Source organism: Pipistrellus kuhlii, unplaced genomic scaffold, assembly GCF_014108245.1.
Source record: "Pipistrellus kuhlii isolate mPipKuh1 unplaced genomic scaffold, mPipKuh1.p scaffold_m20_p_7, whole genome shotgun sequence".
NCBI classification, from domain to species: Eukaryota; Metazoa; Chordata; class Mammalia; order Chiroptera; family Vespertilionidae; genus Pipistrellus; species Pipistrellus kuhlii.
In genome coordinates this window covers 36,174,823-36,189,504 of record NW_023425573.1, presented here as the reverse complement: position 1 = coordinate 36,189,504, position 14,682 = coordinate 36,174,823, and the positions used below count along the sequence as shown (strand labels likewise).

General features: G+C 52.6%; 2 protein-coding genes across 3 annotated transcripts; both read left to right on the top strand.

Moving 5' to 3' along the window:
• The first annotated feature begins 874 nt into the window (after positions 1-874).
• On the top strand, positions 875-3,506 carry HOXD9 (homeobox D9). Its single transcript, XM_036421284.2, has 2 exons — positions 875-2,173; positions 2,523-3,506. The coding sequence occupies exons 1-2, from the start codon at positions 1,378-1,380 to the stop codon at positions 2,762-2,764; spliced, it is 1,038 nt and encodes a 345-aa protein (XP_036277177.1). The 5' UTR covers positions 875-1,377; the 3' UTR covers positions 2,765-3,506.
• Positions 3,507-8,540: 5,034 nt separating this feature from the next.
• Positions 8,541-11,485, top strand: HOXD8 (homeobox D8). Of its 2 annotated transcripts, none has more exons than XM_036421286.2 (2): positions 8,541-9,621; positions 10,055-11,485. In XM_036421286.2, the coding sequence occupies exons 1-2, from the start codon at positions 9,039-9,041 to the stop codon at positions 10,333-10,335; spliced, it is 864 nt and encodes a 287-aa protein (XP_036277179.1). In that variant the 5' UTR covers positions 8,541-9,038; the 3' UTR covers positions 10,336-11,485. The 2 variants fall into 2 exon arrangements, with proteins under 2 accessions (XP_036277179.1, XP_036277178.1); XM_036421285.2 differs by having other exon boundaries at positions 8,567-9,621; positions 10,052-11,485.
• Positions 11,486-14,682: the final 3,197 nt, after the last annotated feature.

Sequence of the window (14,682 nt, the reverse complement as noted above, 5' to 3'; positions counted from 1 at the left end):
TGGGCTGGGAGACTTCCCGGGTGCGCTGGGCAAGGGGCAGAGTGAGGAGCACAGCCTCGCCGCCTGCATCCAGCTGCTTTTGTTTCAGCTCCCAGCCCCGAGGCTTTGTACCATGGATTTGGGAGTGACAATGGGCATTTCCCTCAGATTCAAGGCTGCCCAGCCTTACCTCTGGAGGGAAAGAAAGGGGGGAAAAATCGGAGGAGAGTGGCCCAAGAACCAGGGCCGTTTTAAAGACATCTCGGGCATCCACTTGGAGCCCTCTCGGTGGGAACCACGCGAAGACGCCCTGCTTTGGCAGGGAGATGCGGCTCCCCTGGCCTCTGGGTCGGGTGGCGGGCGGGAGCGGGTCTCGCGCTAAGATTTGGGTTCTGCCCTATGGCGTGTTCTCTTCCAGGGCATTTGCAGCAGCTCTGGAGAAGACCAGGCGCCCTGGCCGCCACCGGCTGGCCTCGGGTCCGACTGGCCTTTCTGCCAGCCCTTCTGAGGGCAGACAGCAGCCTGCGCCCAGCCCATGGGCCACCCCAGCTCACCCCTCCGGCCGCCCGGCGCGCGCTCGGCCTCCCGTTGGGGGTGCACGGGGCGTGTGTGTGTGTTTGAGTGTGGCAGGGGGAGGAGGCCCTCCGAGCCGCTCCATCCGTCCGTTTTATTAGGGACACATTAATCTATAATCAAATACACCTCATAAAATTTTTATTGAAAGGCATAATATCATTACAAAGGTCTTCCACCTGTTTTAAACAACACGACAAGCTGTGAGAGCGTGTGTGTGAGTGTGTGTGGGTATGTGTGGGGAGGGGTGGGTTTGGGGAGGGAGAGAGGCGCGGGGAGAAGAAGGACTCCCTCCGGCGCCAGGGGGCCGCCTCCGAAGGCCGCCCTGCGGGCCCCGCGCGTCGCGACCGGCGGGTCCCGGCTCCGGCCAAGGGCTCGGTGAAGCCCAGGACGCGCGGCTGGCAGCGCGGCGGAGCCCGGGAGCCGGGGAGGCAGCGCCGGGACGGACTGGAAGGCCCAGGGCGGCCGGAGGAGGCGAACAAATAGTCCCGGCGCCGCCTCCTGCGGCCGCGGCCCGGCGTGCGGTCCCGGCCGTCCGAGGGCTGGCCGCGCGCCGTGGGGCCGAGCTGGGCGCACCGGCCCGGGCCCCGCAGGCTCTAATTGCGGCGCTTATGTTGATGATGATGATTTTTTTTTTAATCACAGCAGCCCCCAGTTTAGCGGACTGATTTACTCCCGGTATTGGTAAATATGATCACGTGGGCCGCGCGACCAATGGTGGAGGCGGCAGGCTGCGAGCTAGTCGGCGGCGCGGGCGCCGGCGGGGAGCGGCGCGGCGCGCGGCGGGCAGTGTAACCTTGGCTGGGAGCGCGGCGCCGCCGCAGCATGTCCTCCAGCGGCGCCCTCAGCAACTACTACGTGGACTCGCTCATAGGCCATGAGGGCGACGAGGTGTTCGCCGCGCGCTTCGGGCCGCCCGGGCCCGCGGGCGCGCAGGGCCGGCCCGCAGGTGTGGCCGACGGCCCGGCCGCCGCCGCCGCCGAGTTCGCCTCGTGTAGTTTTGCCCCCAAATCGACCGTGTTCTCCGCCTCGTGGTCCGCGGTGCCCGCCCAGCCCCCGACGGCGGCGGCGATGAGCGGCCTCTACCACCCGTACGTGCCCCCGCCGGCCCTGGCCGCCGCCGCCGCCGCCGAGCCCGGCCGCTACATGCGCTCCTGGATGGAGCCGCTGCCCGGCTTCCCGGGCGGCGCGGGCGGCGGCGGCGGCGGCGGCGGCGGCCCGGGCCCCGGCCCCAGCCCCGGCCCCAGCGGCCCACCCAACAGGCGCCACTACGGGATTAAGCCTGAAACCGGAGCGGCCCCGACCCCAGCGGCCGCCGCCGCCGCCGCCTCCTCCTCCTCCACTTCCTCGTCTTCCTCCTCCAAACAGACTGAGTGCTCCGCGGCCCGGGAGTCCCAGGGGAGCGGCGACCCCGAGTTCCCATGCAACTCGTTCCTCCGGGACAAGGCGGCGGCGGCGGCTGGGGGAACGCGGCCGCCGGGGACAGGCATCGGGCCCGGGGCAGGCGGCTCCTCGGAGCCCTCGGCTTGCAGCAACGACCATCCGAGCCCGGGCTGCCCGCTGAAGGAGGAGGAGAAGCAGCAGCAGCATCCGCAGCCGCCACCGCAGCAACTTGACCCAAGTAAGTGCAAAAGAAATTGCCCCCTGATTTATTGCTGAAACCTGTAAGGCTCGAATGTGCAAAACTGATAGTTTTACTAACCTATAAAAACGTCTAAGCCGCCTACCCTAGCCGCGGCGAGCAACACGCACCCATAAAAAAAAAGCTTCCCATAACAGCCTACCCTGGGTGCGCCGTGTGCAGGGCAAACAGAGCGCGGGCATGGAGGCTTTTTATGATAATTCCCCCAAGTTGTGAAAAGCGACCATCCTTGGTGAAATTAATTTAACGACCTCTTCCCCCACCCCCCCCTGTCGTCTCTCTCCCTACCTCCCCTTCCCTCTGCTTCTCTCAATCCCCCTCTTTGCAGACAACCCCGCTGCCAACTGGATCCACGCTCGCTCCACCCGGAAAAAACGCTGTCCCTACACCAAATACCAGACGCTGGAGCTAGAGAAGGAATTCCTCTTCAACATGTACCTCACCCGGGACCGGCGCTACGAGGTGGCCAGGATTCTAAACCTCACAGAGAGACAAGTCAAAATCTGGTTCCAGAATCGTAGGATGAAAATGAAAAAGATGAGCAAGGAGAAATGCCCCAAAGGAGACTGACCCGGCCGGCGAGGAGCCGCTGGCAGGACCGCTCTGCTTTGCAAAGGCAGTGGGGATTTTTTGTGTTGTTTTTTTTTTCTTTTCTTTGTGGGTGCTTGATTTCCAGAAACTCTCCCGTGATTCCGGACATGTTACCCCGTTTTTAGGTAGAAGTGACTGTGTGGTTGGTCTCTGTGAGGTATTGGGGGGGCTCTGTATTTGCTCGCTTCTGTGTTGGAGAAAACCAAGTGGCTTTGGGGTTTTCGCCCTGCCCCGCGCCCTCCGTTTCCTGCCCCGTTGGTTCCTTAGGAAATGCTGTGTTTTGTGAGTGCACGCTGGCCCGAACAGCTCTCTCCTTTGTAAAAGCCCTCCGTGTTTCTGAAAAGCGCTGCAGTGTAGCCCCCAGCGCTGCTCAGGCAGGAGCCACACGCGCCTCACTGGGGAGCATGAAGGCGGAGGACTGCAGCGTGGACGCCCGAGGAGGAGGCCCAACGAGGCCCGGCCCGAGGCCCGGCCGGGTAGCCCAACGGTTACTGAAAGCCCTCTTTCCTGGGGAGCCGAAAGAGGAGCCCAGGGCCTCCGGTGGGGCGGAGGGGGGCATTGTCGGTGCACTGGAGGGGTCGCTGTCACGGGAGGGCTCCCCTCGCGTGGGCGGCTGCGGGGGTCGGCCCTCCCCGTTCCTGCCTGAGGACCAGTTGTAAATGTTACCGCTTCCTACCAATAAATGCTGACCTGATTAAACGGAGCCCAGATACCGGCCCTGGACGCTGTGTGTGTCTGCTTTCTCTGTCTCTCTGCAAAATGTCACCCTCACGGACGCCTCCCCCATCCCTGGGAGGGAGACACTGCTAAAAAAAAAATCCGGGACCTTCCGCCTCAGGGGTCTCTCTGAGGTGCTTCCCAGTCTCCCTTTGTGTGAGTAAGACCCAGCCTAGAACCCAGCACCTGGGTGGCTCTCGGCGGCTTATCTCTCCCCCAGTGTGGTTCCAGCACCTCCTGGAACTCTGTGCCCCGGACCCAGTGACAGTCTCTCCTCCGCGCCCAGAGCAGCGGAAGAGCCCCAGAAGCCAGACATTCGCTGTAGGGGGCTTTGGCACACCCTATCCCATGTCTCCCTCTGCTCATGGGGTCCCAGCCATCGATTTACCCCCACCCCTTCCTACAAACAAGGGAAAGGCCAATTCTGCACGGGGGAGCAACTCCTCCTGCTCCGCAGGGCGGGCTGGCTGGCCCCAGGAGGCCTGAACCGGTAGGGCTGTAAGCTTCCACCCCTCCCCACCAGAGCCCCAAAGTGACCTTAGCAGATCAAAATGGTCAAGGCTCTCTTCCACAGCTACCCCCGCCCTCCCCCAGCCCAGTTTCAGTGTGCATTTAGCTCCCAGCTAGGCCCTCTGAGGGCCGCATTCAGGGGCTAAAATGAAGGTCATTGTAAGCGAGGGTTCGGGCCCTCAGCTTTTGCAGGCCCCAGAGGCTGAGGCGCCGGGTGGCCTGGGCTGGGCGGAAGGCAGGGGCAATGGCAAAGTTGAGGGGGGGGGGGGTCCCTGATGAAAGAGGGGACTTGAAGGAAAAGCAGAGGGGGGCTGGGAGGGAAAGCCAAGGCCCAGATCCGGCCGAAGGTGCTGCGTACCCCCGCCCCTGCGGCCAGCCCGGTACCTAGGGCCCTTTGAAAACAGGAAGAGCCAAGGTGTCATAAAGCCATCCAGCCGGCGAGACGTCTGGAGGTAATGGGTTTACGATAGGCCCGGCGCTTCGCTTTGAAACCGTCTCATTTTGATGTTTGTGTTTGTAGGAGAAAAGGAAAAATGCAGACAAAAACTGGGTCTTAAAATCTGGACAATAAAATATAAACAAGACTGCGTTGGACCAACAAGGCAGGGCCTTGGGAGCTCCCGGTTTGGTCGTGAGCACCTAGGAAATAAAAACGAGGGTGTGTGGAGAGGAAGGAGGAGATGATGAATTCCTGATTTTTTAAATCGTCTGGGTATTAGAATTAGCCTACGGTGGATGGCTCTTTATAATATTTGACTATGGTCGAGGTCTAGTTTGCTCTTTTTGTTTGTCTTAAAAGCGGCCTTTTATTCAGAGGTGGGAGAATTAGTGATCTTGGGTCATTTGCTCAAGCTGAGGGTCTCCCAGCCAAATGGTGCTTGGGGGAAAAAATGAAGTTACTTAAATGCTTTTTTACAAAAATAGCTGGCCCCCCACTCCAAATTTCACCGTGAAAATATTGTTGGAAATTATATATATTTGATTATAGAAAATAACGGTTCCTGCTGAGTTGGAGGAAAGGGTTTTTGAAAATTGAGGGGAAAAAAGATTAATCTTGCAGGAAACACCTAAGCTGATTAAATTCTTTACTTTTTAAAAATTTTTGAAGTGGAATGCTTAGTCAATTCATTTCATTCAGTGACTTTCGGTATACACTTAAATTCCCATTTATTGTTTATACGTGTTTCCATGAACCCGGGCCCAAGAAGGCCTTCCCAGACAACCATTGAGAGATCTAGCACAAAGTTTTTAATTTGGTTTCTCTATCCCATTGCCCAGCGAAATGGACCTGAAGTATTAAAATTACAAAATTAAAACAGCAAATACTCACGGTGTAACGCTAAGAGAAACCACTTTAAAAGATTGCTAAATTAATTTATACATGTTTGGTTTTTGAAATTCCTGGCTTCTCTGGGGGAAAAAAATCCTGTTGCAGTTGATAGTTAGAAAGTTGCAATTTTTGTTAAATCTAGTCCATCCTATCACTGTAGGTGATTACAAATTGAGAACCTACTGTGTCTGGCAAAAGAAGGGCTGGAAACTTTTGAAAGACACTACTGGAAGTTCTTGGGAGCGCGAAAATGTTTGGCATCTAGGAGCCGCTGTTTGCTGGGCTTGATTTGTTGACAATCAAAGGGATGAAGCATTATTAGCCTCAGCGATCCAAGTCCCAAACTGAAGAACTAGATTGAAATAGGTTGGAGTCTAAAAAAGAGAAGTTAAGCTCTGCTCGAGGTGGTATTTGGCCACTAGAGAGCGCCGTCGCTCCACTTTGTGATCTCGTAAAGCTGGAGTGGTGGTGAAGGAAGGTTTTGATTAAAAATATTTACAATATTATTTTAGATTCCAAATTAGGATAAATTTATTTTTAAAAAAAGAAACAATGTGCACCACTAAGTTCTGCAATCGTGTTGTTAGGGATAAAATTTTGGCTCAGTCTGGATTTCAGAAAAATTGGACTATGCCACTGCTAAAACTTTAAATGCTATGGTAAGTTAATGCATCCGATCAAAACAGAAGTGTGTAAAGGCATAGATCTTTATTTATGAAGTTAGTTCTTTTTCCACTCAGATTATAAACAAAATGCTTGAAAGAAAAAAAAATGTCTTGCCCTAGGAGAAAATGTTGTGTTGCAATGTTTTCTTAATTAGGCCAGAATGTGTAGAAATTATTTTTGCGGTATTTGTGTTTCTTTTTTTTTTTTCTCACTCCGAGGAACCACACAGTTCTAGAAGATGCCCTGCATTACTGAGATCTGGGCTTGCTCTTCTTTTCCCCCCATTCCATCCCAAACCCACTCTTTTATACCGTGTTTAAAGATGCAAACACATGCACTCCAAACAGCGAAATTAAAAAAGGCACAGTTACAAGATTAGTTCCAAGGTTTTGTGGGAAATAATACTATGTTTATTGGATATTTGCAAGGCTGAAATACAAATTAACTGTCACCATCCATCCCTCCGTTGCTTCGCCTTAGAATTTATAGTAGATTTTACCTGGTGATAACCAATGGAAAACAAACACAAACCCCAACCCTTCCACTTCCCCGCAACAAAAGTCCCCTGCAGTTTGCTAATTTAAAAACTAAAGGATGACTTTATCATCTGGAGATTTATTAGCAATCCGTTTACCTAGGCTATTTCCAGCCATTCCCTGTACAAACAATTGAGAGTCTTAGACATCATCTTGCTATGCCTCTCTTCGACCTTTTCCCCTTCCATTTGCAAAATAGGATATTTAGTCCACCCGGACTGACCTCGGGATAGCGCTCACAGGTCGGGGCAACCCCCAAGTAGTGGGGTAGTTGAAATCACTGGCCTGCTGCGCCTTTGGGTTACCTGGGGATTTTAGAGCTTTGCGTTTGGCGTGAAAAGTCAACGAGGTGTGTTTCAGTATTAGCGGGAGGTTGGTCCCAAGGCCGGTGGGCCTGGCGCCCTTACATAACAATGGGTTATCCGCAAGGGGAAGGGGCTGGGTCACCCAAAGACATTCCCCCCCCCCCCACACACACACACACAAAGCCGAGTTGGCGAGGGAAGAAAACTCACTCAACAGAGACCTATCACATTTATTGGGAGGGAGAATGTGGGGGAGAGAAGGTGGTTGATGGTGCAACTCCAAGCAGCTTTAGAGCCACCTTCATATTTGTGATTCACATTCGACTTGCCCACATGAGTCAGGACGTTTGTCTTCCTCGTCACTCACAAGTTAGGATGAGCCTTTTTTTTTTTTTCCCCCTTTTTCTTTCCTTTTGGAAAAAAACCCGTAACTTTTAAAGCTGAGCAGGGCGCCCGCTCCCGGCAGTCATCGCACAGGCTGGGCGGGTGAACTAGAATCGTCAGCAGGAGACGAGCGCTGCCCGCAGCTGCCTGGGACCAGCACAATCTCAAGGCCAGCTCCCAGTCACTTTGGGGGCTGGGCGGGGGAGAGACTCCTGGGAGTCCTCCCCGCCCCCCGACGCCCCCATAATCCGCCGGGGGCCTCAGTCTGCCCTGGTCCGCTCCACGCCCGGCAGAGACCAGGGAGCCGCCCGTCCTGCCCGAGGAAATACCAAGCACCCCAGCTCGAATCCCTCTTCCCGCCTCGGAACATTGCTGCTCGCTTTCCTATTTACTCCCTCAGCCATGCTAATGCCTCCCTCCCCGCATTCTTCAGCCTCCCCCCCTGCGCCTGGTGCTGACGTCTATCAAGGGTGAAATGATGGAAACTATATTCATGGGCATGATTTCTATTAAATATCAATTAACCTGGGAGCCTCAGCCAGGCGTGCAGTGCGTCAAGGGTAAATGTACATCTCATTTCCACCAGGCCTGTTCACCTGGAAAAAAAAAAAAAAAGGACTTAGATTCGCTTTGATAACACCAGGTTTTTGGGGGTGGGGTCACCCTTGTGGCCTTTTTAATTAAGCTACTTGGATAGGACCTAACCCAGAAAAGTAAGGTCCGGTCCGTCCACATTCCCTGCCCATGTTCCCTGGGCTGCGCCCACGTGTCCAAAGGTGCAGAAGCCTCGGCCAACTTCTGCGGGGTGGCTCCAGGGGCCGGGAGAGAGAGAGTCCTTTGCTCTACAGGCTCCTGGGAGTGGCCTCCCTCCTCTCCCCCCCACCCCCAAGTGTAAGGTTCTGTGCGCCCCCGCCCCGCTGGCCGCAGGCCACATTCCCCCGGCCCCCAGGGGCACCGCGAGCCCTTGGCAGTGCGGCTTTATGGGCCCCCTTTAAGGCCGGCGGAGGCATCTCCCGGGCGGCGTGAGGAGTCCCGTGAGAGCGGCGGCGGCGGCCTCGCCTCCGCGCGGATCCCTCCGCGGGGTTATCTCGCCTCCATCTCGCTCGCTCTGCGCGGCGGCGTGGTGCGTGGTGCGAAAATGCCCCGCCGGGGCGCACCGGGGCGGCAGCCTCGGCGGCGGCGGCGGCGGCAGCGGTGGTGGGAGGGGGCCGCGGGGGGGGCGAGGTGAGAGGTGGCGGCGACGGGCAGAGGGTTGTTTTCTTTCTTTTTTCCCCTCCAGCGCGGGGGTTTGGAAGTCGAAGCCAAAAAGAGTTTTCCCGTGGGCCGGGCGCACTTTTTTTTTTTTTTTTTTTTTTTTTTTCCGGGTCCCGGTGCGCAGAGAGAGGGCCGCCGGGCGCAGAGAGGAAACAGTGGAGGCAGCGGGGCAGGTCACCCGGGGCGGCTGCGGCGGCGGCGATTATATTGCGGCCGGGCCGGCGCGCGCAGGGCGAGGCCGGGTGGGCGGCGAGCGCGGGGGTTGGGGGGAGGCCCCGCGGCCCGCAGGGGAGGCGGCCAGAGGCCGAGGCGGCGGGGGCCGCGGCCGGGCATGAGCGCCCAGTAGCCAAGCGATCGCCCGCGGCGGCCGAGCCTCAGAGGCGACGCGCGGGCGGGTGGCAGCGGCGGTGGCAGCGGCGGCGGCGGCAGCAGCGTTCACTCGGCGAGCAGAGGTCCCCGCGGCGGTGCGGCCGGGCCGAGGCGCGCTTCTGCCCGCCCGCCCGCCCCGCGCCGCCCTCCTCCGGCCCCGGATCGCAGCCGCCGCCGCTCCGATGAGCTCGTACTTCGTGAACCCGTCGTCGCCGTACGCCAAGTACAAGGCGGCGGGCGAGGCCATCCATCCCACTTACTACGACTGTCACTTCGCGCCCGAGGTCGGCGGCCGCCACGCCGCAGCCGCCCTGCAGCTCTATGGCAACGGCGCCGCCGGCTTCCCGCACGCGCCCCCGCAGGCGCATCCGCACCCGCACCCGCACCCTCCGCCCAGGCCCGCGGGGCCCGGCTGCGGCGGGGGCGGGGGCGGCCTGGGCCTCGGCCAGGACTTCTACCACCTCGGCGGCGGCGGCGGCGGGGGCAGCCCGGCCGCAGCCTACCAGGCCGTGCCCCCGCCTCCCCCGCGCCCGCCGCCGCCGCCGCCGCCTCCCCCCTGCGGCGGGATTGCCTGTCACGGGGAGCCCGCGAAGTTTTACGGATACGATAACTTACAGAGACAGCCGATTTTTACGACCCAGCAAGAAGCCGAGCTGGTACAATATCCTGACTGTAAATCGTCCAGTGGTCATATTGGCGAGGACCCAGACCACTTAAATCAGAGCTCGTCTCCTTCTCAAATGTTTGCCTGGATGAGACCACAAGGTTGGGATGCATTATTATTTTCTTTTTTTTTTTTTTTTTTAAGCGGGGAGACGGGGAGAAATCTGCTTTCAACTCACGTTCTAGTTTTAAAATCCCTCTCCCTCTCCCCCTCTCCTTTTCCGTCTTTTATTGCTACCGTGGCTCTTATTCATAAAATAATACTGACTTTTCCCCTTAAAGTAGAAACCATGAAACGACGAAGGGAACAGAATAATTGTGAAGACCTCTCTCTTTTGCGTGTGTGTGCGCGCGCGCGCACACACACACACACACACTATATATATATATATTAATATTAGAGCGAGAGAGTTGTGTATATTTCATCCCTTAAACCCACTCCAGAAACCTCCAGCAACCTGCAGAGACACCATTACATTTTTTTAAAACGTTCATTTTCCTCTCTCTCTTTTTTTTTTTTTTTTTAAATCAGCAGCTCCTGGTCGACGACGAGGAAGACAAACCTATAGTCGTTTCCAAACCCTAGAGTTGGAAAAGGAATTCCTTTTTAATCCTTATCTGACCAGAAAGAGAAGAATCGAGGTTTCCCACGCCCTAGCCCTCACGGAAAGACAGGTAAAAATCTGGTTCCAGAACAGGAGAATGAAATGGAAAAAGGAGAACAACAAGGAAACATTACAAGAGGTGAAGGATGGGAAAACTAAAAAGGAAGCCCAAGAGCTGGAAGAAGACAGAACTGAAGGCCCCACGGATTAACTTCTACCTTTAAAATTTTACCACAGACTATTAAAGCTAATGATCAACATATGCTGGTGGATACCACCTATTTTCTTGGTTGGAAGGACTTTACCTGTATTTCAAGCTACCTTCATGTCACTGCTCTTGAGGTTTCTGGTTTTTGAGAGGGATTTGGGTGTTTTTAAAAAGTTTCTTGTATCGTATAGAAACAGCTCTTGAGCTGTCCTATGTAAGGGTAATTTGATACTAACTATAGCAAAATTTTTATAATGGTAGTTTTTAATGTCTGAGCTGGTGATTTGCCTCAACAACGTAAACTTCCTAATAACTAGCACTAAATAATTGAATATAAAATGCTTTATTAATCAAACAAGTGCACTTGAATTTTAAATCTTTTCTTTATGGTGAGTAAATTAAAAGAAATCTATTATAATTTTTTAAAAAAAATTATGCCTGCAGAATATTTACTTTATTTTATTTGATTAAAATGTATTATTTATGTATTTTTCTTTTTGCTTTTGTAATAGTGGGTTCAGGTGCCTTTTGTTTACTCCTAAGAGGATTCTTTATTTTGTAAACATAGTATCTCTGGGACTAGTGTGGGCCAAATATTTGAAAAGCACATGTTAATTGAAGAGTGTAATGTGTAGTCCCGGCTCTGCAGCTTCCTAAACTCAGGGAGAATGTTGGGCCAGTGACAAAAGTTTCAGGGCAATGTCAGTGTTGACATTTAATAATTTTTCTATAGACTATACAAATATGGCAGTTTAATCTAGAGTGAATGAATACTTGAAAAGCCAATGATAACATTTTCATTCATTAATTTTTCACTCTAGCAAGTCACTTTGTGGAATGCCTCTCCTTCCAAAACTTGCTTTTGTTTTGAACTGCATTTGGTATCAACTGAAATTCTGGCCTCAGTGCTGTCGCCACCACTGTGATTTGTTTTCTGAGTCGGTGCCATATTTATTTGTATTCTCTTCTCGCCATTCGAATGCCCATTTTGAGCCAACTTACTATGTGCGTCTCAGATGTCAGTTGGTACGTCCTCTGTTGTTCTCCAGGATGGCCTCACCTGTCTGAAACAAGCCCTGGGAGCCAAGGCAGAACAATCCGCGTGTAAACAACCGCTCCAGAACACAGCTCCTTAATAAAGAAATGAATCTTTTCTAGAGCTAGTGTCTTTGAGCGCCGCGAATAACGCTTTTTTCCTTTACTCACAGGAAGGCAATGTCCAGCTAAAGCTCCTATTTGATTAAAAAAAAAAAAAAAGAGGCGGGGGTTACATGCTATAAAAATAAGTAAATGCAGTTGGGGGCAGTCTCCTTCATTCCAGAGGGCTGACTAGGCTACTGTAGCTTCGTCTTGCTCTAAATAACCTTGCTAAGATAGCGTGGAAGCTTTGAACTTCACAAAGGATTCAAGTTGTAGGCCCAGTGGGGGATGACCCAGCCTCCAGGTTACACCACAGCTTATTCTGCTGAGCCCGAGCTGATGCTGGGGTTTGGGCTCTGTTATTAACAAGATATCCATTTTCCGTTTGAGGCCGCCTCTGCAGCTGCCATTTTATGAGAGGAGAGGGGGTGGGGGGGAAAGAGGTGGGAGAGAAGAGAGGAAATTCAAGTAAACTGACATTTCTCTCCCCCAAAAGGGAAAGCAGCTTGCTTTTCCTAGATGCCTTATTAAAGAGGTACATTTTAATTTCCAAGTGGCATTTATTGCACAGGTAAGGAAATAGAATCCTATAGTTTTAGGCCTGGATCACCCCCTCCGGCATTGGTGGGCTATGTGCCTGCCACTTCAAGGACCAGGGAAATGTCACCGATTGGCCTAAAGGCAAAGCACCGCCTGATTTTCTATCTAGGGAAGAGACCATGGCTGTGGCATTCGCTGACCTGAGCCAGGAAAGACAATTTTAAGTCATGGGTGGCTTAGGGCTTAAGAAACATTTGCAGGAGAGGAGACAGCTGCAAACGTGCATGCTGGATTTGGAAACATTTTGTGCTGTGTGCTGCCTGAGACTGCTATTGGCTGGTGAAGAGCAAGGATGCCAAGTGCCTGGAAGCCCATATGTGTGGTGGGGGTGGTGGTAAGCTCGCCAGAGGCTGGTACTGGCTAAACTCCAGCTGCCCTCCAGTTAAGGGACTCCTTCATTAGCAAAATTTGTTTTCTCCCACTCAGGAATGCTCCGTAGATATCACTTTTAGAGCCACTGATTTAGACAAGATTCTATGAGGTGGGGAACCTGTGTGCGGATGGGTGTGAAATAAGGAAGGGGAGTAAAAAACATCCTTATTTCCTCTGTAGTCTGTGCTGCTCTGGAAGTGCTGTGCCTTCTGGCCCCATCGTGCCCCTAACCACATGGTAAACTCGTAGCTCATGTACAGAAAAAGACTGTTGCAATTACTGGTGTGTTTGAGAGTATTGTACATAGATAGATTTGATATTTTTTGGTAAATATTTGGTGGATTTGTACATAGACATAGATTACACATGTGCATAAAATGTTGGTAATAAATAAATGTCAGTCTGTATGTTTCCTTTTGTAGCTAAGAAAACCATAGATTTGTCTCCAAATAAAGAGCTTAGGAATTACACATCACACACACTCACCACCTTCTTTTTTATAGTAGCTAGAAACCGCCCATCGTGGTATTTTACGAGAGACTCGCAGTGACGAGTGCAGAAGATGCCCTTCTAATTGGCTAAAATCTGTTAACATCCGAGGGCTGCGGCTACTGAACAAACAGTTTTGCTGCAGAAATTTGCATAAACCTTCAGAAAACCCTTTGCAAGCCCAGGCGGCTGCTTCTCTTCACGGTACTGCTCAGGGAATCTGTTGAGAGAGGTCTGTGAAACGTTCAGAGAAGAACAGGACACTCTGACGTTAACATTAAATGAAAGAGCCAAGCCTTCGCAGTGATTTAGGTTCTTTGTTTGCGAGGAGCAGAAATAAACAAAAGAGGGTGTAGGTCTCAATGGTTCCTAGAGAAAAGTCCGTTCAGGGATTGCCATTTTGTGATGTTTCACAAAACCCAGCACTACCCTTCTCTCTGCACTGAGGGAAAAGTGCAAATATGGCTGCCTTTTCAGGGTAGAGTCTTTTTCCAGCCCTTCTTCCCCAAGGTGAAAAGGAGGGTCATAAAGCACAGTTTTTGATGAGAGAGGGAGAGTAAAATTGTCAGTTGAGATTATTTATCAGAAAATTTTATGATTGGACAATCTGTTCGGTTCCACATGAATGGAGTGGCGGAACGTGTTCATGCTTGGGAGGGCCCAACAACTTGCCCCATTTTCTTGTATAATTAAAAGCATCGTTTTATTATTCTTCAGTGGAGAAGGTGCTGCTATTTCGCATCCAAGCTTGTGTCCTGTGCTTCTCCAGTATCTGCTGAATCCTTGGGCATCTGGGGAGAGAAGGGGGGTGGCGGGGAGAGCATTTTAAAGGAGTCTGGCTGCTGTTACAGGTCCCTCCAAAAAAGTTAAACCCCACTGATTTTTTTCTAGAAAGAATATGACTTTTGCTGATAGATGGCAACATAAGACCTTTAATCAGAAACACCCAAGGTCATCGGAACTTTTTCAAGAAATACAAATGGCCTGCTCCAGAGGGGCTGTGCTCTTCCTGCTTAGGGGCACATCCACTTAGGTACTTACTGTGTGTGTGGAGGTGTTAATAGCAGAGAACTTACACAATCATCCAGTGCAAATATTTACAAATGTATATTACTAGAGGCCCAAAGACAGTGTCCTTGAAAGGAAGAGGAAGGAGTTACCTCTTTCAGGCAGGTTCTGAAGCCGGATGGCCATGCCCATGCATTAAGGATGAGGGAGGAGGGGGAGAGAATGCTAGAACTGGCCAAGGACGTTTACTTTCACCGAGGTTCACCGGAGCAGCTCCCATCAGAAGTGCAAAAGGAATGTGATTCCTGCCTTTGAATGAAAATGACCCCCCCCCCCTCCAAGGCTGAAACTGGGAGTCACTCTTTTCCTGAATAAATGAGGCCTCTCCTCCCTGATAATATATTGAGCAAGCTTTTCAGTGGACAAACATTGGGGGAGGGGGCAAGGGAAGAGGAGAGGAGCTAGAATTAAATTCCATAGAAATTAGAACTGCACTGAGGGGAGGCTTCAAGGAAGAGGTTTCTGAGGGGAGCCAGAAGGATTGCGTCTCCTCTAACCCAGAACTCACCAGGAGGATGTTTCTGCTGAGATAAAGGTCAGGCATGGGGAGCTCAAACTATTATTTTGGAGTTGACAGGTATCTAAAACCATTTCCAGTCTTTGAGCTGGTTGGTGACTTTCCTACCACACAAACCCCAAGGAGTAGGATAGACCCCAATTTATGATGGAGAAGGGGAGGGA